At 47.6% G+C, this 27,639-nt stretch overlaps 1 protein-coding gene across 2 annotated transcripts in view; it reads right to left on the bottom strand.

Moving 5' to 3' along the window:
• Window positions 1-27,639, bottom strand: part of ADGB (androglobin) — an 871,677-nt gene that overhangs the window by 316,115 nt on the left and 527,923 nt on the right. For both annotated transcript variants that reach the window (XM_069235154.1, XM_069235155.1), the window contains exons 24-25: window positions 23,707-23,841; window positions 5,567-5,720 (exon numbers count right to left, since the gene is read on the bottom strand). In XM_069235154.1, the coding sequence (XP_069091255.1) occupies window positions 5,567-5,720; window positions 23,707-23,841 (289 nt within the window). The remainder of the gene's footprint in view (window positions 1-5,566; window positions 5,721-23,706; window positions 23,842-27,639) is intronic.

The following is a 27,639-nucleotide window of genomic DNA, read 5'->3' as shown; positions in this document are numbered from 1 at the left end:
TGTTTTGAATGTATGAGCACCTATAACAATACTTGTCACTATAGGAATGTGCAGCAACCATAGGTTTTCTGTTGTCTATTACCTCTAATGTTAAAAAGAAAGGTGTTGAACCACCAGGGTTATGCCATACTGTTCCAGCCATGTCCAGAGATGCTGGGCCTCATGACAAAGGGTCCACAACCCCACTCCACCCTGCTTGTTGCAATAGTGCTGTCCATGAACACCTGCACCATCTTCCAATTTAAACAGGAAAAAATGCCTTTAATGCCAGTCGGATCGCCCGGAGCTCCACTAAATGAAATGGAGTCTGGATTCCGCCAGAGACTAGAGGTCTCGGATCTCCACCTCTCTCAGATAGCCGCCCCATCCCAGAAGTGACACATCTGTCACTTCTGTGAGATCTGGTTGGGGAAGGGAGAGGAGTCTGCCTCTGACCCAATCGCAGTTCACTAACCACCACTGCAGGACTTTTGCAGTTCCCTCTGAGATTTGAACCGAGTCTGAGGGATTCCCCTGATGCTGTGCTCACTCGAACTTCAGGTTCCACTGCAGAGCCCTCAACCACCATCTGATGTGTTTGACTAAAAGGATGCAGGAGGCCATCAGGCCCAGCAGCCTCAGAGTCTGTCTCACCGAAATCCAGAATAGAGGTGGAAACATCGGTATCCTAACCTGAATATCCTGGACTTGCTGCTCAGGAGGATAAGCCCCAAACTGCACTGTGCCAAGAATAGCTCTGATGAAAGGGAGCTTCTGAGAGGGAGTCAGGTGGGACTTTGGCACGTTTATAGTGAACACCAACGAATGCAAGAGGATTGCGGTCATCTGAAGGTGGGAGACGAGAACCTGGGGCGTCGGAGCGTCCTACAGCCAGTCGTCTAAGCAAGGGAAGACTGAAATCCCTACCCTCCGCAGATGAGGTGCTACCACCGCCATCACTTTGGTGAACACCCGAGGGGTACTGGTGAGACTGAAGCGAAGCACAGTAAACTGAAAGTGCTCGTGGCCCACCTTGAACCGCAAGTAACACCTGTGGGCAGGCAGGATGAGGATGTGAAAATACGCATCCTGCAAGTCCAGCGCTACCATCCAGTCTCCTTGGTCTAGGGTAGATAAGACCTGAGCAAGAGTGAGCATCTTGAATTTCTCTTTCTCCCGTAAATCGAAAATGGGATGAAGGCCCTTGTTCTTTTTGGGAATCAGAAAGTAGCAGGATAAACAAACACTGCCTACTTCTGACATTGGGACCCTTTCTGTGGCTCCCTTGGCCAAGAGAGCTGCAACTTCCTTTCGGAGCAAAACTAAATACGCCTCCATCAGCCGTTCTTTAATGAAGGCATAAGGGGAGGGAAAGACTGGAAGGGGAGGGAATAGTCCTTCTGCATGATCTGCAAGACCCATTTGTCCGATGTTATGGACCGCCAGAGAGGGAGATGAAATTGAATCCTTCTCCCAACTGGACGCGAGTGGTCTTGCAGAATCATACTAGGAGGACTTGGGCGCTGTGGAGGTGGGGGCTGTGTGGTGGCCGACCTCTGGCTATACCCTCTGAGTCTGAATGTACAACGACCTCGTCCTCGTACTGGATATGAAGTTGACAGAGGATGGTGACTGCTTTGTGGGTGGCTTGGTACCACACCCCTTCCAAAGCCTAGAAAGGGGCGAAAGGCAGACTGCTGGTGAGTGGGTGCCGACAGGCCCAAGGATCTGGCCGTAGCTCAAGAGTCCTTCAACTGCTCAAGTGCCGAGTCTGCCATTTCTCCAAATAGGTGCGAGCCATCGAAGGGCATGTCTATAAGGATTACCTGGACATCCCCCGAAAAGCCAGGCGTACGGAGCCAGGTGTGGTGACAAAGGGCCACAGTAGAAGAAATCGCCCTACCCAGCAAGTCGGTCCTGTCCAAACCACACCGTATTGCAAACTTTGCTGCATCTCTCCCATTTTTAACAGCTTGTGAGAGAGTGTCCCGCACGATCTCCGGGACCTGGGGCAGCACCTGTGCCAGCGTATCCCATAAATTATGGGGAAAACTGCCCAATAGGCATGGGGTGTTTACAGACGTCAATGCCATGATGGAGGAAGAAAACAGTTTCTTTCCAAGCTGATCCAGCCTCTGGGATTCCCTATCCAGGGGAGCGGAAGGGAAGGCACCATGGGAAGTGGAAGCCTGGACCACCAAGCTCTCCGGGGTGGGGTGTTGAGTGAGGAAACTAGGATCATTAGGAGCTGGTCTATGTCGGTGGCATATTATCCTATTTACAGGAGCTCCTGTGCTGGGTTTGGACCATGTCCCCAGCAGGCCATCAGTGAGGGCTTCGCTAAAGGGTAACATTGGTTCTGATCTGGAAACCTCAGCTGAAGCACCTCAGTTAGGAGGTTAATCCTGACTGGCACCGTAGGCAAGTCTAGGTCCGGGACCTCAGCTGTCCTATGCGCCACCATACCATATGAAGCTCCCTCCTCCATAGCCACAGCAGGTAGTGAGAACATACCAGTATCTGGAGAAGTATCCCGTCCACTGGTTTCCCCTAGTTCCTCAGACCAGTCCATATGCTCCAAACCTTATTCTAAAGGGTAACGGGACCCCTCCGATTCCTCACCTGTACCTGGTTGATGAAAATAAGCCTCAGGCACTGATCTGGCCCCTGTTGGCGCCGTCGAAGTCGGAATCAGCATCACACCAGAGACATACCTGATTGGGGTCCATCACCGACATGGCGTGATGGCATGCACCACACAGCTTGAACCCCGTCTTCCTCAATGTCATCCTTGCACAGACTCGAAAAAGCGTTGACAAAAAGATCGAAAAAAGGCCTGCCAAAAAAGGCAAAGGGTAGCGTGAATCCAGACCTGAGCTTAACTGGTACGGAAGGAAAAGAAATGACATACGCGTTCTGGGTTGGTGCCATTGTAGGGGACCGTGATGTCACAGGCAGCTCCACTTATGCCGACGACGCCAAGAGGATCCAAACGACGCCACCCAATGGCGTGCGCAGGGTACAGCTCAGCAAAAAATTCCAGATTCCTAGCTGACGCCAGGAGATTCTAAGATAAGGAATCTGCAGCTAGAAGTCTCTATCAGCTAACATTGTGCCATGATGGGCTGCATCTGCCTCTCTGTACAAAACAACACACTGGATCAGCCCCATCACTGCCCTTGCAATCTGCTCTCAAACCGCATATTCATCATTCACTTCTTCATCCCATTTCCACTCACACCTGTTTAGATTTCAGTGAAGTTAGGAAAATGCTACTAACAGCTCTCTGACTGGGTAAAGCAGTGTCTCCCAGAGCCTCACCACTACAATCGCCCTGCTTAGCCCATTGTGATGCCCACATATTCTTCAGAAAATAGGCAGGAACTGTATAGTCTGTCTGACTTATTATATCACAACACTTTCGAACTACAAATTAGAAAACATCAGGACGGAAAGCCCAGACACTGTCCCTAGTCCAAAAAGAACACCAATCACATAAGCAATTCTCCCAACAACAAACTAATACAGCCCCAAAAGCGGAATTAAAACTTTTTATAGCCCTTGGCGAGTGAAGCGTTGGCCTGCCAGGTTCGGGAGGCTAAAATACCCTCTTACCTGGCGAGGACTGCTCGCCTTACTTATAAATCTCCGCTTTCCTGGACATAAGTTGGTTGTTGACCTGATCTGTCAAACTCTAAAAGACCCCTCAACATTAGACTTCCTAGTATAACTGTCTGCCAGTTCGTTCGCGATTCCTCAAATCAGCATAGCCAGCCTCACTTGAAAAGAAGTAGTTTAAAACCCGAAATGGTGTTTAACTACAAACCAAATGCCATCCTAAACCCCAAACCATATAATATAGAAAAATAATTTGATAATATTAATCTTTTAAAGAACACAGGCCTTCATGAAATATTTAAATTAAAGGATGGACAACTAAGCACGTCCCTCACGAGAACTTGCAGTTCCACCGGTCCTAATTTGAAGAAAATGTTGACAGCACAATTTCCCCAAAAATGTCTAAAAAGCCAATAGTGAAACAGGTAGTTCAAAACTAGAAATGTGCGTGGCCTATTATTAACAATAGAAGCAATCCCAGTTTCTACATGTATTTTTTCTCCTTGCCAATAGATTCCTACATCTTATGTAATAACGAGGAATCTCCTTGGAAGGAGCAAGCTGGAAACATAATAATACACAGCTCGGAACCGTCTAAGGCAGCATTTACAGTAGCGGAGCAGTATAGATTTTACACTCATGCAGCAGGGCTTTCAATCATGTTATGCAGACAGTAAATTTACAGATTAGGGATTCACTGCACAGAGCAGGAAAGACACATATTTAGTGTCAGAAAGAGCGAAGATTTGAATGCTAAAGTTGTACACTCTCTGTGATCACCCTCCCGTCATGCTGTGCGAGGTGTGATGTGGGAGAGGGGACTAAAGTACCAGCTCCCCTTCAGCACCATGTATTTCACACTAAGGGTCTCATTCAGACTTAGGTGGACAGGTTACTCCGTCACAATGGTGACGGATATTCCACTCGCTAAAATATAAATCCCATAGGAAATAATCTGATTTATATTTTAGCGGATGGGGTATCCATCACCGTTGTGATGAAGTAATCTGTCGGCCGAAATCTAAATCCGAGTCATTGAGCATGATGAGCGCTCCGGAGTGTGGGTGGGGGCAGCAGTGATCTAGGGGTGGCGATGAGCACAGCTAAGTGCCACAGTGGTGGGTGTAGGGGCCAAAGACTGCCAAAGGAGGCGAGGACATTAACATACCTGTTAAGTCCCAGTCTCCTGCAGTCTTTTATTCTGCTTTGTTATGGGGGAAGAGAAAGTAGCAAAACCCCTCTCTCCTCCCTAGCCTTCTTTTTACTGACCCAGTGCCAATAGAAGGAGATTTAAAGAAATTGTTTAATTAAGATGTTGTAGGGCTTTTGAAAAAATCACTGCATTTTTTCCAAAAGTCCTAATTTCGTTATTTTTTTGCAAATCGCAAAATCCTGAAGGGCCTGACTAGCACATGGATAATCATGGATAAACCCTTCTTTACATGCAGATGTACCACCAACTCATACTATGCTTGTCTCCAAGCAATCAGGAATTATCTCTGCTCTGACAGGTCCAGCAGCATTTCAAGAACTGCACTGGGAACCTTCATTTCATGGCTACTGCAAATATTTCTTGCTCTAAAGAGGTGGAAAAAATATAACTTCTCCCTTTTTTAATTAAGAGTGAGAGCGCAATTGCAAGTCTCCTCTTTTCCTTGGCCTACCCCCATCCCCAACGTGTGAATTAGCCTAATGAAATAAGATACATCAGCTGAGTCCAGTTAAAGCAGCTCTTATGTATAACACAGCAAAAGTGGTTTGTGGTGCTCGGTTTAATCAGCCCGCTTCTGCTGGTTTGCCTCGTCTCCTCCATCTAATGCAACACCTTCGAGCACATCCCCTCTGCAGTGCTAAGAGCTGTTACGCAATGCACAATCAAGGAACGCTCTTCAAAATTCGGAATTCGTACAAGACAGACATGCAATCAATGACAATGAAGTTTTGGTAAAAATCACAGAACAAGACTTACCAAGTTCTTATTATAAAAGTAAGGTGCAACCTTGTAAAAAACTGTAGGAGTGACTTCAAGAGTGTCATTATTGATGACATGGAGAAAACAGTTAGGAATGGTGGTGTACATCTTTGGTACTAACAGCATACCTTCTGGTACATGAAATACTTCTCTAAAATGAAAAATGAAAATAAAGAACATTTAAATTAACATTTTTACAAATCACAAGTCAAATAAGTACGTATTAATTCTACATTAAACAAGCAGTACCTCGTTATACGCATGTTGCTAACATTACACCGACATTAGCACATGGTGCATTTTAGTTGTATTTATCAGATACTGTTGATTTCAATTTCTTGATTTAAATTGTAAAACATGTCTGCTGTAAACATGTAAAGAAAACACGTAGAGTGTGCTGTCTTTCCTGACTCACTTACATGCTCCCCACTCTGTTCCTTCACATCGCCCCAGGAGCATCATTATGCATTGAATACCGCACACCGTTCCATTCTGCACCACAGCACATACCTAAGACTGTCCACAAGGTGCAGACTGGGACAGTGAGTACCAGAGCAAATGCTCTGTTAGCACTGATGGTGCAAACCTGTTTCCGCACTGGTAACAGTGTTTTAGAGCAGTGGTTCCCAACCTGTGGGCCGGGGGCACCTGGGGGTCCGCGAAGCCTCCTCAGGGGGTCCACGACTGCTAAGAAAATTTAATAATATTAGGTTCCAACTATCAGTAATGACTTAGTGGGGGTCCACGGATTCCAATAATGATTTAGTGGGGGTCCCTGGGCTCCAGTATTGATAAAATGGGGGTCCACAGAAGTCAAAACGTTGGGAACTACTGTTTTAGAGAAAGGCTGCCCAGCTGTTTGAAGCCACTGTTCAGGCAGCAATCGTCCTGATTATCAAAGGCATGGAGGGATCCTAAAGCAGGCCCACTGAGTCACTGCAGCAACCTGTAGTGGTAAACCCCACTCGTCACACTTTGCTCTGACTCTTCAGCTCTGAGGTTAGGCTGCTCCCAAGATGCAGCTGCGCCGACCACGGCCCCACGCCCAGCACAGCACGGTCTCCCAGCACAGCACAGCAAAGCCTCCCTCACTCATCGGCAAATCGTCCGAGACGTCTCCGCTGCTCCGCGAGCCCGCCCACCCAAAAGGCATCGTCTGCAGAGTGCAGTGGATTAATAATAACGTAGCTGTGGATGGTTGCATTTTAATACGCACCTCGCCACTTCGAGGGCCCTAGGCTGGCTACCAGTCTCCATAACTGCCCTAACAGGGATTCAAGCTGCTTTGCATCCTTCTGCAGCCCAGAACAGCAAGCAGGGGGAGTCGAAGGCAGGATGGTGAAGGATGTTATAAGCCGGGCACTGGAGCGCTAATGATTAGTATCTGCCGTCTTGTGCTGTCAGGCCATGCCCCATGTTTGTGTGAGTTTTATTGCTATTGTAATGGATGGTAAATGGAAGGAAGAGTCAGTGAATAGAAGAATGAATGCATCAGTGAAATATGAGTGACAAACAGTGTCTGATGGCTTACTGAGTATCTACCCTATCAGTGACACAAAAGGAACTTTCGTTCATAAGTCAGACGTATTGGCACTGCCATGGGAGTGCATGTGTTTTCATGCCCTCTCTCTTGTGTGCTGCTTTTCCCTCAAATAACTTCCCTCCCCCAGTGGAGGGGCCCGCGGAGAGTAAGAGCCCCGCTCTAGTCTCTCTGCGGGCTCTTTCGTGAAGGGGAAGTGACGGAGCCAGGAAGGGATTGGCTCACAGGTAAGTGGGGGTGGGCTTCGCAGGTGGGGATAAAATGGGAGTAGGGGGGAGGGACCGGCCTCTTTCCGCGCAACCCATCGCGCGGTTAGTTTGGCCGGTCCCTGGTGGTACTTAGTTTCTCAGGCAAGTGTTTATTGGGCTGGATAGGGGGGAGTGCTATTTAAAAAAAAAATACCTCTCCAGGTTGAGGATCATTTCCCCGGTTGGGGAAACAGGCATTTATATGTGGCAGAGGCGGCGGCGCTCTCAATAGCGAGGCGCCATCCGCCCGCGCACACGTGCATTTTTGCCAGGCCGCGGGAGCGGCTTCCCGGCGATTTGTTTAAATTAATCCCAGGCGCTTGACGGCCGACGAGCCTTTTACGGCCCGCTCGCACGAGGCAACACAGTTAAATAATAAGCGGCAGCGCATTCTGGTGACATCCCGCCGACAGCAGGGCCCACAAACTTACTGTAGGGCCGGTACAGGTCTATCATTATAGCTACTGGTAGGCAGGACAGTGGAGTCCACGCACGGCGCCATGGCAAACAGCCATGACGCGGAGGCGGTACAGGCCGTGCTTCGCATTCTAGGCGAAGCCGGCCGAGCTGACCTTGTCAGGCCTGGGGTTTTGGACCAGGCCTGGGTGGGAATGGTGCAGCCGACGCGTCTGGCCGGGTAGGAGCAGTGGTAGCCGCATGTACATCACCAGATAGGGCCAAAAACCCCAAAAAAGCGGCGGTGGGGCTGGCACGTGGCGCTGCTTCCCCCACCAGCCAGATGGGAGAGGGTGAGGGACCAGCCAGCGAAACGGAGGCTATAGAGGAAGGGGCATCACCAGAGCAACAGGAAGGGGGCATTGAAGGGCAGCTGGGCCAGCCAGTGGGTGAGGGGGCCCTCTTGCAGGACCTATTGGTTCAGGAGCCCCTGGGCACCAGTATAGAGTTGACACCTATGGACCTGTCTCTCCCTAGAGTGGGGGCCAATGCGGCTGGGACCACCATGGCGACAAAAAAGAAAGGCAAGGCCCCAAGCAGGGCGGCAGCTCGGCTAAAGGTAAAGCTAACAAGGCGCAAACCAAGAAAGCCGGGGGGGGGGGGGTGCCCCCGAGCCCGTTGCAGGATCTGGGCAGAGTGGCCCTAGGCTCAGCAGGCTGGACATGGGCGAAGCATGGGATTTAGAGGCCAGGATCCGTGAACAACGCCACATAGTGGCAGAAACAGAGGACAGGTGGGCTCAGTTGTGCATGGAGCGGGAGGTGTCCGCGCCATACCGCCAGCAGCTAAAGAGACCAGCAGAGAGTGCAGGGAGTGCTGGAAATCTACAACAGGAAGCTAGCAAGGGTAGCTGGGTCTGGGTACAGAGCGGTATGGGACAGGAGTCTGGTGCGGCCTGTGGGCTAGGTAGCGCAATGGGAGCCAGTGGCGCACACGGCTACGATTGGCGCGGAAGGTCAATGCCAACGCACAAGGTTGGCAGAAAGAAGGCAACGCCAACGGGGCGCAACACGGCCCCAGCACGTTGGTCTGAAGCGCTAGAGGGGTCATCGGTGGCCTTCTCTACTCCGCAGGATCGGGGGTTCCACAGAGATGGTGGGCGCCATGAGGCTTCAGCTAACTACATGATGATGAGTGGTGGTGTTGATAAGAGGTTGGATGTGGTTGAAGAAGATGTGTTGGAACTCCACTATGAAGAGGAACTGGATGAATGGGAAGATGGGGAGATTACGGAGGCAGAGGTGAGCAGCAGGAGGGGAGGGGAAGAGGACACAGGAGCGGCGCAACCCCTCTTTCCACTTCTATTTTGCAGGACCAAGCTATCAGCGGAGAACAACATGAAGGGAGGCAAGAACAAGCACGTGGCCGAGGGGTACAGAAGGTTTCACGGCCGGTGGGAACACCAGGGAAAGGTAAAGGGCAATGGTGGTCAGTTTGGGGGGATGGCATGGGGGATGGGGATGCTCCGGGACGGAAGTCCATTGGGGTACGTGACTGTTCCAATCTTGACACACTATCGGTCAAAGACAATCAGGGCGGTGAGAAGGGTAAGGAACTGCAAGGCAGTGCTTCAACCGAAGGCGGGAGCGGGGCCAAGGTAACTGGGGAGAATGCAGGGGTAGAGGAGAAAGAAAGTGGAGAACACAAGAAGAGACTTCCTTATATGGGACTGGCGATGCCCTTGGGTTCGCATGTGGCAGATAAGACAAAGTCAAGAATATGGAGACACGAGTATGTAGACGTTTTTAAACTCTTGCATAGGGACATACAAGCCAAGGAGGGTTCCAAGGAGGAAGAGTGGGAATTAGCCTGTAGGCCAAGGGTACCAATTACTATGGATAATTGGACATCGGCATTCTTGATTTTCGCAAGCATATATTGCGAGAAATATCCTGACAGTGCCATAGCACTCTTTAAATATATGGACATCATCCGGAAGGCACAAATGCCCCTTGGGGGTTTTGCCTGGTTGAGTTATGATGGGGAGTTCAGGGCTTAAGTGAGTGTCAACCCCGACAAACCATGGGGTGATGTTGACCCAGAATTATGGATGCAATGGATGGCAATCCACAGCAGCTACTCATACGTCCAGTGGTCTGCCGGTGGTTTACAAGCCTTTTCAGGCACGTCCCGCCCCGGGAGGGGCGGGCGAGGGGCAGAGAACCTCGACTAACACGACGGGAGCTTGCTGGAACTTCAACAAGGGTTTCTGTTCCAGACAGCCTTGTAAATTTAAACACGATTGCTCCAAATGCAGTGGCCGTCACCCAGTTACGCAGTGTTTTTCGCTCTCCAGTCCAGCCGAACAATGGAGAGCAGCCTAGGGCAGAGGCACACAGGGCGCTCCTGCTCCAAAGGGGGCCTAAGCCAGTTAAGTTAGATTTCCTCATATCATGGCTTCACAGATATCCGGATAGAGCCACAGCGATTAAGTTAGCAGAGAGTTTTCAGGAGGGTTTTAGGGTCAGCTACCAAGGTCCATGTAGGAAGCGATGGGCAGACAATTTGCGGTCTGCAAAAGAATTGCCACAGGTGGTTAGAGGCAAGCTGGATAAGGAAGTGTCATTGGGCATAATTGTAGGCCCCTTTTACGAGTGGGCGAGTCAAACTCTGATGATCTCCCCGTTGGGAGTGGTGCCGAAGAAGGCCCCAGTGAGTTCAGGTTGATACATCACCTGTCATGGCCGGAGGGCGCATCTGTCAACGATTTTATTGCGGCTGAGGATACCAGAGTAGTATATGCAACTGTGGATGATGCTATAAGACTGGTCAGGGGATGTGGCTCAGGGGCTGAATTGGCGAAATGTGACATACAATCAACCTTCAGGCTACTGCCGATACACCCAGGAGACTTTGACTTGTTGGGAATGCAATTTGAAGGGGCCATTTATGTCGACAGGGGTCGCGTGATATCTTGCGCCCTGTTTGTGGCTTTTAGCACTTTCGTGCAATGGGTTTTCATCAAGATCAGTGGGCATTATGCGGTGACCCATTACTTGGATGATTTCCTGTTTGTAGGGACGCGCGACTCCGGGGCTTGCGGGAAGGCTTTGACGGCTTTTCAAAACATGACGTGCCATATGGGGGTGCCTCTGGCTCCGGAGAAGACCGAGGGACCTTTGGCAGTACTCACTTTTTTGGGGCATTGAGCTAGACTCCATTACCTTGACAGCCAGATTACTGACACAAAAACTAAAAGACATGCTGGAATTCTTGGGTACAGTGAAGGAGGTGCGGAAAATTGATTTGCGAACAGCACAGAAGTTGTTGGGTTATCTCAACTTTGCTTGTAGGGTAGTCGGGGGGAGGACTTTCTGCAGGAGGTTAGGGCTGGCTATGTCGGGAGCAGTGATGCCACACCACAGACTATGAGTTTCAATGGGTTTGAGAGAAGACGTGAGGGTGTGGGAAACATTCCTGAAGCATTTCAATGGGGTATCCATGTTTTTCTGCGAGGAAGAGACAGTATGGCAGGTGCAGATATTTTCAGATGCGGCAGGAGCAAATGGTTTTGGAGTTTTTTGGGACGGCAGGTGGTGCGCAGAGTCATGGCCAGCACAATGGTTGCAGCAAGGGAGGAGTATTGCCTTCTTGGAATTGTTTCCTCTTTTGGTAGCAATGGCAGTGTGGGGGAAGGAGTTAGCAAATAGGACAGTTTTATTCAGAGTTGACAACATGACAGTCGTGGAACTGGTTAACAGACAGAAAGCAAGGGATCTTAGGGTTTTGCGCTTGATGCGCTATTTTATGTTGCAGTGTTTATCTTTGAATGTGATTTTTAAAGCTGTTCATATACCAGGAGTATTCAATGAGATTGTGGATTCCCTGTCTCGTTCACAGTGGCAGTGTTTTCGCAACCTGGCGGCAGGAGCAGAGCAGAACAAGACAGCGGTCCCGGCAGACATTTGGGAGTGGGGGGCATGATGATCACGGGGCTGGTGCAGATGTCCTTAGCGGAATCCACTCGGCGAAGTTACCGGCTGGCCTGGTTGGAATTTCAATCATTTGAGGGGTTCGCAGGACATTTTTGGCTACAGAAGGGTAAACAGTTAGAACGCCGTGCCTTGCGTTTCGTGCTGTTCATGATACAGAAAGGTTTGTCAGCGGCGACTATTGGTGGAAAACTGGCAGGTGTTTCATTTTATGGGAAACTATTTTTCGATCACGACCCGGCTAGAAATGACTTGTTGGGGAAGATGTTAAAGGGTTGGGGCAGGATTAGATCAGCTGAGGTTAGAACGGCCAGAGAACCCATCAGTTTTGAATTGTTACTGGAGTTGTTGCATGTGCTGCCGGTGTGTTGCACAGACGTATAAGAGTTAGCACTGTTCCGTTTATGTATGGTGTGGATGTTTTTTGGCGCATTTCGTGTGTCAGAACTGCTGGGGGTTGGAACAGCGGCTGGGGTATGGTACAGGGAGGTTTGCTTACACGGCGAGCGATTGGGGATTTGGCTTAGAAGCTCTAAGTCCGACCAGCTAGGCAGAGGGAAGTGGGTGTGGTTGGAAAAAGGGGGCAACGCTTTGGCCTGTCCAGTTGTAGAATGGAGGAATTTTCAATCCTTGAGTTTTTCGAATAGGGAAGCCTGGGTGTTTGTACATAGGTCTGGGTCCAAGCTTACCAGTTTTCAGCTCTTGCGAGTTTTGAGGATGGCATTGGGGTGGCCGGGCCACGGATATTGGCACGCATTCGTTCAGAATAGGGGCAGCTACGGCCGCGGCGCATTTGGGTTGGGATTGGGCGAAGATCAGGGCGATAGGTCGCTGGAAGTCAAGATGCTGTGAACGTTATGTGAGGCCCTGAAGGGCGGGGGAATGACAACAGTTCGCAGGAGGTGGGTTTGGGGTTTATGCTATGTAAACATATGTTACAGTTATTTTTCCGTTACAGGAGATGTGTATGGCCCATCGCATGGCATGATGGTCACGTGGCTGGTAGGCCATTCATTTATCCACTGGGCAGCGAAGTTCGCGGAGAAACAAATCTATGGTTGGGCCCTGGGACTTTCCAGTAATCGACACAAGGTGTTATGGTGGAGGAAGAGCGGCATGCAATGGGGTAACCTGCTTCCTTTTATCACATCTAACTTACTGAAATGGGGATGTCCAGATTTGCTAATCATCCACTTGGATGAGAATGATCTTGTTAAACTATCAGGACTAATGCTACTGCAACACATGCAGAGAGACTTGGAAATTATCAAAAAGAAATTGCATGGCACATGCTTGGTGTGGACAGAATTTGTTCCTCGTAGGGTGTGGAGAGGGGCAGTCAAATACGGAGCCATGGAGCAGGCTCGCAGGAAACTTAACAGAGCGATGAGAGTTTTTTGCTGGGCACAAGGGATAAAAATCCTGAAACATGAGGACATTTCGGAGCAGGATGTGGCACTTTAGGGATGATGGTGTATATTTGTCCATGTTAGGGAACGCATACTATTTGATGGATTTGAGACTGTCGGTTGAGGACTTGTATGGAGAAAACATGTGGATCAGGGATAAGGAGTGAGGAGGTCAGGTTGCAGTAGCGTGTCTACGGGGGTGGGGCAGCAAAACGCCAAATGGGTTTGTGCTGGTTGGCAGTAGATGGGGGAGGGTGGTGAGTCAGATGCGGGCTTGGCCACCCTTCCAGGGAATAAACAAGCAGGTGAAGGCTGTGAGTGGGGGTACTCACGAACCAAAAGGGGCATGAAAGCAAAAGGGGAGTGTGTAGGGGAACGGAAATGAAATGAGGGTTTGGAGTGGAAGGATGAGCGAGGAGATGTTAAAGGGAGGGCGTTATTAAAGTTGCGGTTTTTCAGAGTAAAAGTTAAGGTTTGTGTTGCTTGTTGCAATCCTGTCCTAATAAATGACCTTTTACACTAAATAGCTGTCACTGAATTATTTCCCAATGGAGGGGCTCGCGGAGAGTAAGAACCCCGCTCTAGTCTCTCCGCAGGCTCTTTCGGGAAGGGGAAGTGACGGAGCCAGGACGGGATTGGCTCACAGGTAAGTGGGGGTGGGCTTCGAGGGTGGGGATAAAAGGGGAGTGGGGGGGGAGGGGCCGGCCTCTTTCCACGCAGCCCATCTTGCGGTTAGTTTGGCCTCCCACCCGGCAAAAGAAGGGAGACGGGAGAGGAAGGAAGTTTGAGTCAGGAAAAGGGGAGTAAGGGGGCGGAGCATCAGGTAGGGAGGGTTGCAGGAATGAGCGGGCAGTAGATGGGGGAGGGTGGTGAGTCAAATGCGGGCTTGGCCACCCTTCCAGGGAATAAACAAGCAGGTGAAGGCTGTGAGTGGGGGTACACACGAACCAAATGGGGCATGAAAGGAAAAGGGGAGTGTGTAGGGGAATGGAAACGAAATGAGGGTTTGGAGTGGAAGGATGAGCGAGGAGATGTTAAAGGGAGGGCGTTATTAAAGTTGCAGTTTTTCAGAGTAAAAGTTAAGGTTTGTGTTGCTTGTTGCAATCCTGTCCTAATAAATGACCTTTTACACTAAATGGCTGTCACTGAATTATTTCCAGATGAGCCCTGACACTTGAAGTTGAACTCCAATTGCTTGCAGTTATGGGGACATGACAGCTGCTTTAATGTTTTTCATTGATCCTTTTGATTAATAGAAATTAATCCCCAGAAGAAAACACAATGCTGATAAAAGAACTTTTGAAATATTTCAGTAAGAAGTGTGTGGAGCAATTAATTTTGCTTCAGTGCTTCACACGTCCTTCTTGTCAAGCAGTAAAAATGTTTCTTAAACAGTTTGAGTCCTGAATTTCAGTCCCATCACTATGTAGCTTCAAGTAGTTTTCAGACATCTTGGTGTTGATTGCACCTATACATTTTAGAAAGTTCTCAATGGTAATGCTTAGATCCTTGATTATCTTGAGAAAAATATGAGCATCATCAGCATATATAAAGAACATCTATCAGAACATCTATCAGAAGGTCTCAGTCATGTATTCCAATGGAATAACATATACGTTAAATTACGATGGTGGTACAATGTAGCCCTGTGGAACATCACAATTCATACTCTGCAGAGTAGGGGAGAAGTTACCAGGCAAGTAGTTATGTTTTATTGCTTAAAGCATTTTGTAGCCAAGTGACTACTGTGCTCTGGACACAGAGATCAGTGAGGTGTGCTAACAGGAAGCAGAGATCTCTACTGTCAGACCGCAGAGATGTCCAGGTGAAGCAGTGCCGCTCACTATATTTCATCAGCTTTTGATAATAAATCAATTGTTGCCACTAACAACGACCTTCTCAAAACTACAAACTAAGAAAATCCTAGTTGCATATGGTGTAGCGCAGTGTTTCCGGTTTCCTAAACTGTGGGTCGGGTCCCACTGGATGGGATGTGAGCTGATTTTTTGGTGGGTCACGAAACGCCAAGAAATAAATACAGATGGCTTTAAATTCGGGATTTACTTTGTTACATTTTCTGCCTTCAAAGGCAAGTCTTCTGCTGCTTCTTATTTAACATGAGGACTGGTGTTTACAAACACCTCTCACTTTGCAGTCAGAGAAAGAAAAATAAAGTGAATTATGTGACAATCTTGCTGGGGTACACGGTGTGTAGGAAGTCACTTTTTTGTAAGACACAACAAAATGTAAATACCTTCAAATAAACTGTATACAGCAGTTAGAAAAGCAAAACCGAAGTACTTTTTTGTAATTCTGAAGATGAAACAAAGATTTTATTAGGATAAAAAAAAAAAAGACACTTTACTTGGTGATGCAGAAATAATAAATATTCACTGAAACACGTTTTCCACACATTATCATTTTTGTGTGCAAGATAGTTTTATCAGTAAAACTGTGTGTCTGTTCAGATTTTGTGACCCTTTAAATGGAAAATGTGCTATCTGTAAATGACAATACATTACCACATGAAGCTTTAGTTATATTAAAAAAATTGCATGCCTCGTGTCCATTAAAGCAGGGTGGGCCACAAATCTTTGTCATACTAAAAAGCAGGTCGTGGTTCTAAAAGGTTTGGGAAGCACTGGTAGTGTATTGTTAGTTTCGACTTATCCCTGAAGTTGGGTAGTGTGGCACTAATTAGATGAGCGTCATAGGCAGAAATAGAAGTAGTGCCTGGAGACTCGAAAGGGGCGAATGGCAGACTGCTGGCGAGCAGGGGCCGAGAGGCCGAAGGATCTGGCCACAGCTCGAGAGTCCTTGAACTGCTCAAGCGCAGAGTCTGCCTTTTCTCCAAAAAGGCGTGAGCCATCGAAGGGCATGTCCATCAGGCTTGCCTGGACATCCCCCGAAAAGCCGGTCGTAAGAATCCAGGCGTGGCGACGAAGGGCCACTGTAGATGAAATCACCTTGCCCAGCGAGTCAGTCGGGTCCAAACCACACCAAATCATAAATTTGGCTGCATCTCTCCCATCCTTGACAGCTTGAGTGAGAGTGTCCCGTACACCCTCCTAGACCTAGGGCCGAACCTGTGGCACTGTATCCCATAAAGTATGGGAAAAACAGCAAAATAGGCATGAGGTGTTTACGGACCTCAATGACAGGCTGGAGGAAGAAAACATTTTCTTCCCAAGCTGGTCCCGCCTCTTCGATTCCCTATCTGGAGGTGCGTAAGGGAAGGCACCCCGGGAAGTGGAGGCTTGGACCACCAAGCTCTCTGAGGTGGGGTTTTGGGTGAGGAAGCTAGGGTCGGTAGGAGCTGGTTGATGGTGAAGGCCGACTGTCCTATTAATAGGAGCCTCTGTGCTGGGTTTGGACCACGTCCCAAGCAGGACATCAGTAAGGGCTTATTCGAAGTGTAACATAAGCTCCGATGTAGCAACTCCTGGATGAAGCACCTCTGTCAGGATGTTAGTCCTGACTGGCACTATAGGCGACTCTAGATCCAAGACCTCAGCTGCTCTACGCACCACCATGGCATACAACGCTCCCTCCTCCGTAGCCCCAGAGTATCTAAAGAAGTATCCAGTACACTGGCTTCCCCTAGATCCTCATACTAGTCCTGCTCCTGCTCCAATCCACTCTAAAGGGTCCTCAGACCACTCTCATTCCTCACCTGTGCCTGGTTGTTGGAAATAAGCCTCAAGCACTTATCTGGGCATATCGGCGCTGTTGAAGTCGGAATTGGCATCGCACAACTTTGTTCCGGCTCTGGATCATCTGGAATGAGGACGGGGCTCGCACCACTTGTGGGCGTCGGTGGTGGGGGAAGCCTCAACGTCAGGAACAGCGCCAGAGGAGGTCGACTATGTGGAACCGACATTGGTCCAGATCTGATATCGGATCCCGTGGTGCCAACGGCGCCAAGGCCGAAGCTGCCCGCGTCGAACCCGATGGGGCTCCTGCTGCTCCTGCAGGGTCCGAAGAGCCACCGCTGGGGCAGACTTCTCAAATACAAGGAGCATGGCTTCGTAATTTTTTTTTATTTAAGTGGGGGTCGCTCCGGCTCCCAGATGGGGTGGGGAGATGCAAAGTTGGCCCTGGCATCGGCTCCGCAGAACCATGCTCAGAACATTGACGTTCCTGTGATGCCTCGTCGGCCGATGGGCGTGGCGAAGTTGAAGTCCACTTGGACTTCTTCTTCTTTTTGTGCCTCTTCCCCAAGTGCCTGAGTGAGAAGAAGAGGACTTGGGGCTCCTGGAGCAATCCCACAACATTCTCTTAGAGCAGGACCGTGACCTCCTGGGAGTCGCACCTACCGATGTTGACTGCTGGGCCGCCATGAGCTTCAGAGACCGCTCTCTCAAAGCTTTCGGGGCATGGCCCGGCAGTCAGAGCATGACTTCGAGTCATGGTCTCTGTCGAGGCACCAGAGACATACCTGGTGGGGGTTTGTCACTGACATGGTGCAATGGTAGGCGCCACACGACTGGGACCCCATCTTCCTTGATGACATCTCGCACAGACGAAAAATCTTTGACAAAAGGTCAAAAAAAGGCCTGCCAAAAAAGGCAAAGGGTAGCTTGATCCTGGACCTGCGCTTAACTGGCATGGAAGGAAAAGAACTGATGTACGTATGCCGGGATGGTGCCTTTATAGGCGACCATGATGTCACAGATGGCTCCAACGATGCTGACGACGCCGCGTGGAGCTGAACGATGCACAAGGATTCGAACAATGCCACCCGATGGTGCGCGTAGGGTATTGCTCAGCAAAAAATTCCAGATTTGAAGCTGACGCCAGGGAATTCAAAGGTAAATAATCTGCAGCTAGAAGCCGCTTATCAGTTACTGGCCGATAAGAAACTACAGAATTGTGAGTAGGAAAAGAGTTCCGGGGTCAGACGTTCACAGCCATTGTGTGGGTGGAAGCATCAAACTTGCGGATTCCTGGAACCGAAGTTTGAAAGCACCGGAGGTCACTGTACTGTGAAGAGGCAGAAGCAACACTTTAGGCTCTTTGACATGGGAGAGGAGGCATATACAATACTCAATGCACAACGTCTGGGAAATAAACAACTGACTCCATTTTGAGAGGGACTTGGTATTCAGTATGTTTTATGTCAACTTTCGACAAATGACAGCATGGCTGAGAAGTCTTGACTAGCATTCAGGAAAATCACCCAGCAGTTTATCATGGACCTTTGTGAAAACTATTTCTAATACAGTAAGAGAGCCTTTCTATTCAGTTGCCCCATTGCAGTCCATTACTCTCAGAAGTGCATTAATATCTTTAAACGTTTGGTTGCCTAAGTGGAAAAACATTTGGTCTTCTCCCTGGTCCCCAGAGACAAATTATAGGAGTCATAACTGGCACTGCATGGCACACCCATGAAATGTCTGGCATGGCTTTTTAAGTGTTAAAGTGAAGTTGCATACATAAAAGGCCTTGCAGTGCCTGGTGTGACAGTCTTTTTTGGCAACCGCCCCATGACCTCCTTCTCCACAAATTCCCTCACTAGCGTTCTAAAGCAAGGCCCCTCATCTCTCCACAGTTCCTCTTTGATATACATTTAGTTTTTTTTAAAGCACTATTCACAGTTCACTCACACTCAGTGATCGGCATGGTACACATTCTTTGCAGCAGGCATATTATCCCTCTGCACTACTTTATGGTCAGTCAAAACTGCAACTAGACAAAATTCCGATCTCTCAAAAGCAGTAACATCAATCACTAGACTTATCTTGACATTCTTATTGTTGCCTGAAACTGCTGGGTGCACAAGGAAGTTCGCATGCTTTTAAAATCATAAGCAGTGCTTAATTTGAGCCAGTGGATTCCAGTGTGGGGCACCAGCACATATTTTTGAAGGGTGGTACTTATTTTTCTGCCTTGTGCATTTACTGCGAGTAAAAGACACATATAGGAAAGACGGAGGAAGAGAAAAACGAAAAAGCATCCCAAAGGAAGAAAGCAGAAAGCTGCAAGAGTGAGCTGAAGGGGGGGGGAGTGGCTGTAAATGGATTAAAAAGACCTTGGATGGCTTCATGATTACGCTGCCTCAGGATTCCAAGCTCGCACATGTAACGTTCTTTCAGAGGAGAGCTTTGGACAACGGCACGTTTTTATTTACAAATTAAGCACTGCTCATAAGTTATTTTTAAACACAGCGACCCCCACCAAAGTCAGTGTGAGGGGCAGCTGCACCAGTTGCCCCGCCCTAAAGCTGGCCTTTGCGCCCCTGAATGTTTACATGACTCCTGTTCCCGCATTTAATGTATTCAGATGCATGCCAGAAGTTTAGAACCTTGAAAGCAGGTCTGCTCATTACTAATGTGATATTTTCAATATCATAGAAACCTACACATTACATGTGCTCAATTGCCACATATTTTATGTTCCTTACAACGGCAAGCGAAAGAAAGGGATTTTTCCAATCTCTGCAGTGTCTTACATATCATGTTAGTTGGGTATCTGCTGCTTAAAGTGTGGGTGACATTGCATGGTTCCTTAACAAACAACAGCTTCTGTACTTACTAAGATCTGAAAGGTCACATTGTTCACTGTACTATGCAACGAAACAGGAGTTCACCAAGGGTTCTCCTCATTGCTCCACAGACCCCATTTATGAAAAAGTATAACAGATACAGGTGATAGGGTGGGGAAAAGGGGATGGAACGGTTGCTAGAAAGATGCTGAACAATGGGTTTTTCACTTAAGGCTTGATGACATAAACGTAAGCGAAACCTTATAAGAATCAGCCTTAAAATCTTTATAATAACCTTACTGTAAATGATCTAATGATAGCGTAGGTGGGATTGAAGCTAACGGATTTGGGAATTGGAATGGAATATGATTGGGATGTAGTTAGCTTAAATCGTTTCATTCATTTCATTTTCTGAGTTGTTAATAATTATTATGCTAATCCTTATTTAATTGATTTATAAAATAATAGGACAAAGCAAATATTAGTTTTGTTTAAAATGCCGATCCTTTTTGTGTTACTGATTTCAGTAAGGAGCTCTGGAAAATCACCTGCATATGAGAGATCGCTGACTGATCAATCTAAATGCTCACACTTCTGCCCACAAGGGTTGGTTAACTTAGCAGAGGGGTAAGAAATGCATGCCAGTTTTCTGTTCTCTGAAAATGTTCTTAATTCTTTATGTGTGTAAGGAAATGCCTCCTTGGCATGGTTACCCCCTGACTTTTTGCCTTTGCTGATGCCAAGTTATGATTTGAAAGTGTGCTGAGGCCTGCTAACCAGGCCCCAGCACCAGTGTTCTTTCCCTAAACTGTACCTTTATCTCCACAATTGGCACCCAAGTAAGTCCCATGTAACTGGTGCCCCTGGTACCATGGGCCCTGATGCCAGGGAAGGTCTCTAAGGGCTGCAGCATGTCTTATGCCACCCTGGGGACCCCTCACTCCGCACATACACACTGCTTGCCAGCTTGTGTGTGCTGGTGGGGAGAAAATGACTAAGTCGACATGGCACTCCCCTCAGGGTGCCATGCCAACCTCACACTGCCTATGGCATAGATAAGTCACCCCTCTAGCAGGTCTTACAGCCCTAAGGCAGGGTGCACTATACCACAGGTGAGGGCATAGGTGCATGAGCACTATGCCCCGACAGTGTCTAAGCAAAACCTTAGACATTGTAAGTGCAGGGTAGCCATAAGAGTATATGGTCTGGGAGTCTGTCATACACGAACTCCACAGCACCATAATGGCTACACTGAAAACCGGGAAGTTTGGTATCAAACTTCTCAGCACAATAAATGCACACTGATGCCAGTGTACATTTTATTGTGAAATACACCCAGAGGGCATCTTAGAGATGCCCCCTGAAAACATACCCGACTTCGAGTGTGGGCTGATTAGTTTTACCAGCCTGCCACACACCAGACATGTTGCTGGCCACATGGGGAGAGTGCCTTTGTCACTCTGTAGCCAGGAACAAAGCCTGTACTGGGTGGAGGTGCTTCTCACCTCCCCCTGCAGGAACTGTAACACCTGGCGGTGAGCCCTTTTGTTACAGCGCCACAGGGCATCCCAGCTAGTGGAGATGCCTGCCCCTCCAGCCACTGCCCCCACTTTTGGCGGCAAGGCTGGAGGAGATAATGAGAAAAACAAGGAGGAGTCACTGGCCAGTCAGGACAACCCCTAAGGTGTCCTGAGCTGAGGTGACTCTGACTTTTAGAAATCCTCCAGGATTAGGGATGTGACCCCCTCCCCACTGGGAGGAGGCACAAAGAGGGTGTAGCCACCCTCAGGGCTAGTAGCCATTGGCTACTATCCTCCCAGACCTAAACACACCCCTAAATTGAGTATTTAGGGGCTCCCAGAACCGAGGAAGATAGATTCCTGCAACCTGAAGATGAAGAAGGACTGCTGACCTGAAGCCCTGCAGAGAAGACGGAGACACCAACTGCTTTGGCCCCAGCCCTACCGGCCTGTCTCCCCACTTCGAGAAAAACTGCAACAGCGACGCGTCCCCCAGGGTCCAGCGACCTCTGAAGCCTCAGAGGACTACCCTGCATCTCAAAGGACCAAGAAGCTCCTGAGGACAGCGACCCTGTTCACCAAGACTGCAACTTTGCAACAAAGAAACAACTTTTAAAGACCACACGTTGCCCGCCGGAAGCGTCAGACTTTCCACTCTGCACCCGGCGCCCCCGGCTCGACCTGCGGAAAACTAACTCTACAGGGAGGACTCCCCGGTGACTGCGAGCCGGTGAGTAGCCAGAGTTGGCCCCCCTGAGCCCCCACAGAGATGCCTGCAGAGGGAATCCAGAGGCTCCCCCTGACCGGGACTGCCTGCTTCAAAAAACCCGGCGCCTGGGAAACACACTGCACCCACAGCCCCCAGGACCTGAAGGATCCGAACTCCAGTGCAGAAGCGACCCCCAGGTGGCCATCTTCCTAGTCCAGGTGGTGGCTACCCCGAGGAGCCCCCCCCTTGCCTGCCTGCATCGCTGAAGAGACCCCCGGGTCTCCCCATTGAATCCTATTACAAACCTGACGCCTGTTTGCTTCTGCACCCGGCCGCCCCTGTGCCGCTGAGGGTGTACTTTCTGTGCCTGCTTGTGTCCCCCCTGGTGCCCTACAAAACACCCCTGGTCTGCCCTTCAAAGTCACGGGTACTTACCTGCAGGCAGACTGGAACCGGGGCACCCCTATTTCCATTGAAGCCTATGTGTTTTGGGCACCACTTTGACCTCTGCACCTGACCGGCCCTGAGCTGCTGGTGTGGTAACTTTGGGGTTGCCTTGAACCCCCAACGGTGGGCTACCTTGGACCCAACTTTGAACCCTGTAAGTGCTTTACTTACCTGTGAATCTAACAAATACTTACCTCCCCCAGGAACTGTTGATTTTTGCATTGTGTCCATTTTTAAAATAGCTTATTGCCATTTTTGCCAAAACTGTACATGCTATTGTGATGATTCAAAGTTCCTAAGATACCTGAGTGAAATACCTCTCATTTAAAGCATTGTTTGTAAATCTTGAACCTGTAGTTCTTAAAATAAACTAAGAAAATATATTTTTCTATATAAAAACCTATTGGCCTGGAATTGTGTTTGAGTGTGTGTTCCTCATTTATTGCCTGTGAGTGTACAACAAATGCCCTCTGATAAGACTATTGCTCGACCACACTACCACAAAATAGAGCATTAGAATTATCTCTTTTTGTCACTATCTTGCCTCTAAGGGGAACCCTTGTACTCTGTGCATGCTATTTCTTACTTTGAAATAGTACATACAGAGCCAACTTCCTACATTGTGGTTTAAAAGTTCTACCAGAGTTGGCCCCAATGATTTCAGGCAACATGACACTTATTGGCAGTCACACCAGAGGTATCATTATAATTACTGCTATATCCAGCAATGGTGATCCTTCTAGGGCAAGTTCTTTTTTAACACTTATTTTATTGCTATTTCAGGTAATACATATTATGGTTTATGATGTACCAACATGCAACAATCAGTTAATGAAGGCGGGTTCAGTTCGTAGCTGGTCTCAATCTATGTTCAACATGGTTTATCGAGTTTGGCATAGCCCTCATTGCGGACCCATGATCGATCTTCGTAGGTATTGATGGGGGTGCCCTGGAATCTACAGGTCAGCAGTGGCGGAGCTGCTGCTTCAGTTGGGGTGCCTGATTCAACCGGGTTAATCTTATATAGTATGCCAGAATAAGTGTTCAAGTTTTTCTAAAGAAGTGAAACTAAGCTGATGAACTTTCCCAAGTGTGTGTGTTCTGTCTCTGGTGTGAGTAAGTATGGCTGTAAACCCAAGGCATTGTACACTTGTCGTGCAATAGCAATGGTCGCTCTCTAGAGGGATTGGTCGGGTCTTCTGGGGCAAGTTCAAAGCACTTCACTACTGCAAGCATGTGGTAGAAAAGCTCTTCCGATACCTGATCTCTGTGTAAATAGAAGACTGCAGACTATAAACATCTGAATCAAGAGCTTTTTCAAAACATTTCCATTTCACACCAAAAAAGCAAAAAATAATCGAATGAAGCAATATATATGAGTACAAAATTTACCTGAAAACCACAAACCAATGATTTGCAGGCTGATCAGAATATGTAACGGTGTAATCAGCAAATGTAATCTTGGCCCACTCATCGTTATAGCAGGGGTATATTTGTACAGCATCCAAAGCTATTTTAAACATATGCCTAAAAATTAAAATAAATGAACAAATAATTATATTTAAAAATACTGAGAGCTTTAGGAAATAAAACTTGATAATTCTCCTCAGGTGATACATATAATTCATGAAAATAAGGTTTATTGTTCTGATGGATATTTCCATCTTACATATTTTTTATCAAATTGTTTTATTGAAGATTTTTCTGTCAATAACATTACAATAATCAAATGGATGAAGTCTGTGCTTAGGCCACTCATCGAAATCAGAGCCAAGTAGCAGGTACAGTTTCAAAACAGATAGAGTTTGGCCAAGTTGCCATATATACTATAAGTGGTGGTAGGAAAAGAGGAGGATTAAGAGAAGAAAAGAGAAAGAAGATGAGAGAAACATAACATCAGTTTTCAAAAAGATCCAATTAAAAACATATTACCTAGTATCATTTAAATTGTGGTAATTGAAAAAGGAGCAAAAGAGTATAATGGTAACATTAGAACCTATCTGGATGGACCATTGAGGGGCTGTGAATCTGGGGGTGAATCAGGTGAGCCGGTAAAAAGAAAAAAAAAGGCATATGTAGCACTTCTAGGTGTGATGAGGGAAGGTAGGCAAAGGGAGAATATTTATATCTGGAAGAAGTGTAGTGCTCTAGTGCGAGTGGGACAGGAGAAATGTGGCGAGGCCCCGGGACAGAAACTGAACCAATAGACCCAAAATGTAGTTAAAACTCCTCCAGATATCACAAGTTTGTCTGCCATTCATTCCATTGTAAGAGCTTGTCACAGGCGAGCATGCCATTGTGACACAGAAGGAGCCTCGGGATTTTTCCATGCTGAGGCTAAGGCCATTTCAGCTGCTCTTAGGCAGAGCCAGGTGATTGAGCTATCACCCCAAGTCTGATGTTTATGAGATGTGTCTCGAAGACCTAAAAGAACAAATTCTTGAGTGCAGGGTATTGGATAACCCAAAATGTCCTTAATTTGAGCTTGAGCTTAAACTTCCACCCAGTAGGGTTGCATGGTTGGGCAATCCCACCAAATATGCTGAAATTCTTCTAATAGCCCACAGCCCCTAAGCACAGGATGCTTAGGTAAGCATTGAGTGGGCAGGTATTCTTGGGCTTCTACAGGACATACAAAATTGTCTTACCCACCACCGCTCTATCCACATGGAGCCAAAGTTTATCCAGTTCCCTAAGGGGCATTAGGATATTACTCATAATGAGGCTGCTTTATAATAGGAGGCAAGGTCTGGAAATGTCAGTCTTCTGGCCTCTCTAGAGGGCGTCTGCAGTTTGTGAAAGAGGCAGGCTCTGCAATTCTGCCAAATTAAGTTTGTTATCAGTGTGCGTGTGGTGGAGAAGAAGTCTTTATCTGGCTCAGTAGGGACTCCCTTAAAAAGGTATATTATACGTGGCAATATTGTCATTTTAACTGCATTTATACACCCCAACCACAAGTCATATACAAAAGGGCCTAGCGTTTAAGATCTACTCATAGCTGCCGAAGGAAGGGGGTATAGTTTGCTTTATATAAGTCAGTTATTTAGGGAGCTATCTTTATGCCTAGGGAAGTGATCTCCTTCTTCGCCCATTGGAAGGGGGAGGAGACTGCTATATCCTCCATCTGCCCTGGGGGGATGGTCAAGCTGAGTATGAAAGACCTCTGAAGGTTAACTTGGAAGACACCTTCCATTTTAAATAGCTTGAGTTTCGCTTGTAAGGCTGGTAGTGATTTTTGGGGGAAGTTATAGACAGAATGATATCATCAGCGAATAATTATATTTTGTGTTCAACTGAGCCAAAGGGGAGGCCTTGAATAGAGAAGGTAGTCTGTATCTGCGCTGCTAGTGGTTCTATACTGAGTGCAAATAGTAAGGGCAACAAGGGGCAGCCCTGCTGCATTCCGCGGGTCAGCTTAAAGTAATCAGAGGCAGATCCATTCACCCGTACCCTTGATCGAGGGCAAGTAGAGTTGGCTTCAATCATAGTTAAAAACATTTCCCAAAACCAAAGCGGCGCAGCGTATGGAAAAGGAAATTCCAGTCCACTTGATCGAAAGCCTTTTCAGCGTCTAGTGCTAGGAGAAGTGCCATATTCTCAACTAGGTAGATCACCTGCCGCAGGTTATCGTGGGTTTGCCTCCCTTTAATAAATCCAGATTGTTCTGGGTGTATTAATTCTGGCATACTGTCTTCTTGTCTATTGGCTAATATTTTAGTGAATAGTTTAGCATCAAGATTAAGTAGGGCAATTGGCCGATACAAGGAGTGAGTATTCTTTCCGGGCTTTGGGATGACAGTTATCAGGGCCACGCCCATTGAGGGAGTTACTGTGTGGGAGTGCGCTATATAATTAAATAGGTCTGTCAAGTGGGGAACGAGATCTGAACTGAAGGATCTATAAAAGTGGGCATTCAATCCATCAGGACTGGGTGCTTTGAGGAGTTTAAGTGTGCCTATAGCAGCTTGTACCTCCCCTCTAGTTATAGGACCATTTAATGTTTTGTTAAGGTCTGAGGGGACCTGAGAAAGGGAATATCATTTAGGTATGGCGTTTGATCCTCATTATCTGTGGGGTCGGAGATGTAGAGCTGTTTATAAAGGTTTCCGCCCATCTCTTCTCAGAATGATGAGTCATTCCGGATTCTTCCCGTATTAGGGGGATGCATTATTTTTCCTGCCTAACCTGTAATTTTCATGATAACAGTGAGCTCACTTTTTTGCCCTGTTCATAGGTGTTCGTTACAAGATTTAAGAGTGACAGCTCAGCTCTATTGGCATATATTGCATCTTACATGTTTTAAACATATCTATACATGAAACATTTTCTATTTATCTTATGTTGGTGGGTGGGTGTTATTAAAGAGGGGATTGAAACATTCAGTTTTCTATAGTATATTGCTAAGTAATACTACACAGTATTTAAACATTTTTGCCTGCTGTATAGAAATTGATGGTTGTTATGTTCTGGCCCCTCAATAATAGACCGAGCCAAAGGCAAGGATGCATAACGAGGGTAAAGGCAAAATTGTGTACCGACTGGATTGCACTAATGACACTGGATTCCAGCATCTGATATTTACTGCTCTTATGTAAGAGCAGCAAACATGAACTTTATGTTTCCAGGCTCTTATGTCAAAGAATTAAAGCGGCTGCTTCCATAGTCCTTACTAGGTCTCCAGAGACTCAAGGTTAGTGGTGAGAGGGCTTGCGTTGATCAGTTACCTCAGCCAGATCTCCAGTGAACTGATGAAGCTGGTTTAATGGTAGATGATGCACAGTCCTCTGTCAGACTGTGACAGAAAATAGGCCAAGGGCACCAAAATAAAATTTGCCCTATTACCTCATGGTATACAGATTTGTAGAGCGCACTCTCACCCAACAGGATATCCTGGCACTGAGGGTTAGTGAATTAGAAAGCTAAAAAGGTGGCCATGTTTGATGCAGTTTTGGGCTTGTAACGACAAGCTGTATAATGGTTTTTCAAAGTGTGGAAGACTGCATTGAGCGAACTTGCTGCACCAATATTTGTTTTAATATCAGCATAATATTTAGTAAAACCTGGCCCTAGCAGACCAGGCCAACAAACAGCCAAAATATCCCACACACTGACCTGACACACCACCCTGTCGGACGCTGTCTGATTGCTATATATCGACCAAGCCGACCCTGATCAGTCTTGCTTGAGGCACTGATCTAAACTGCTGTGCCCAACCACAGCCCAAACCACCCATACCTGAGAGAGAGAAAGTGAGAGATTGAGAAAGCGATTAAACATGGGGGAGGGGCCCGGGGGCATTTCTGGTTTTTTAAACTGCAAGCTGGC

Source organism: Pleurodeles waltl, chromosome 5, assembly GCF_031143425.1.
Source record: "Pleurodeles waltl isolate 20211129_DDA chromosome 5, aPleWal1.hap1.20221129, whole genome shotgun sequence".
NCBI lineage: Eukaryota > Metazoa > Chordata > Amphibia > Caudata > Salamandridae > Pleurodeles > Pleurodeles waltl.
Note: the sequence above shows the minus strand (reverse complement) of the source record. Positions and strands in the feature narration are given on the sequence as shown.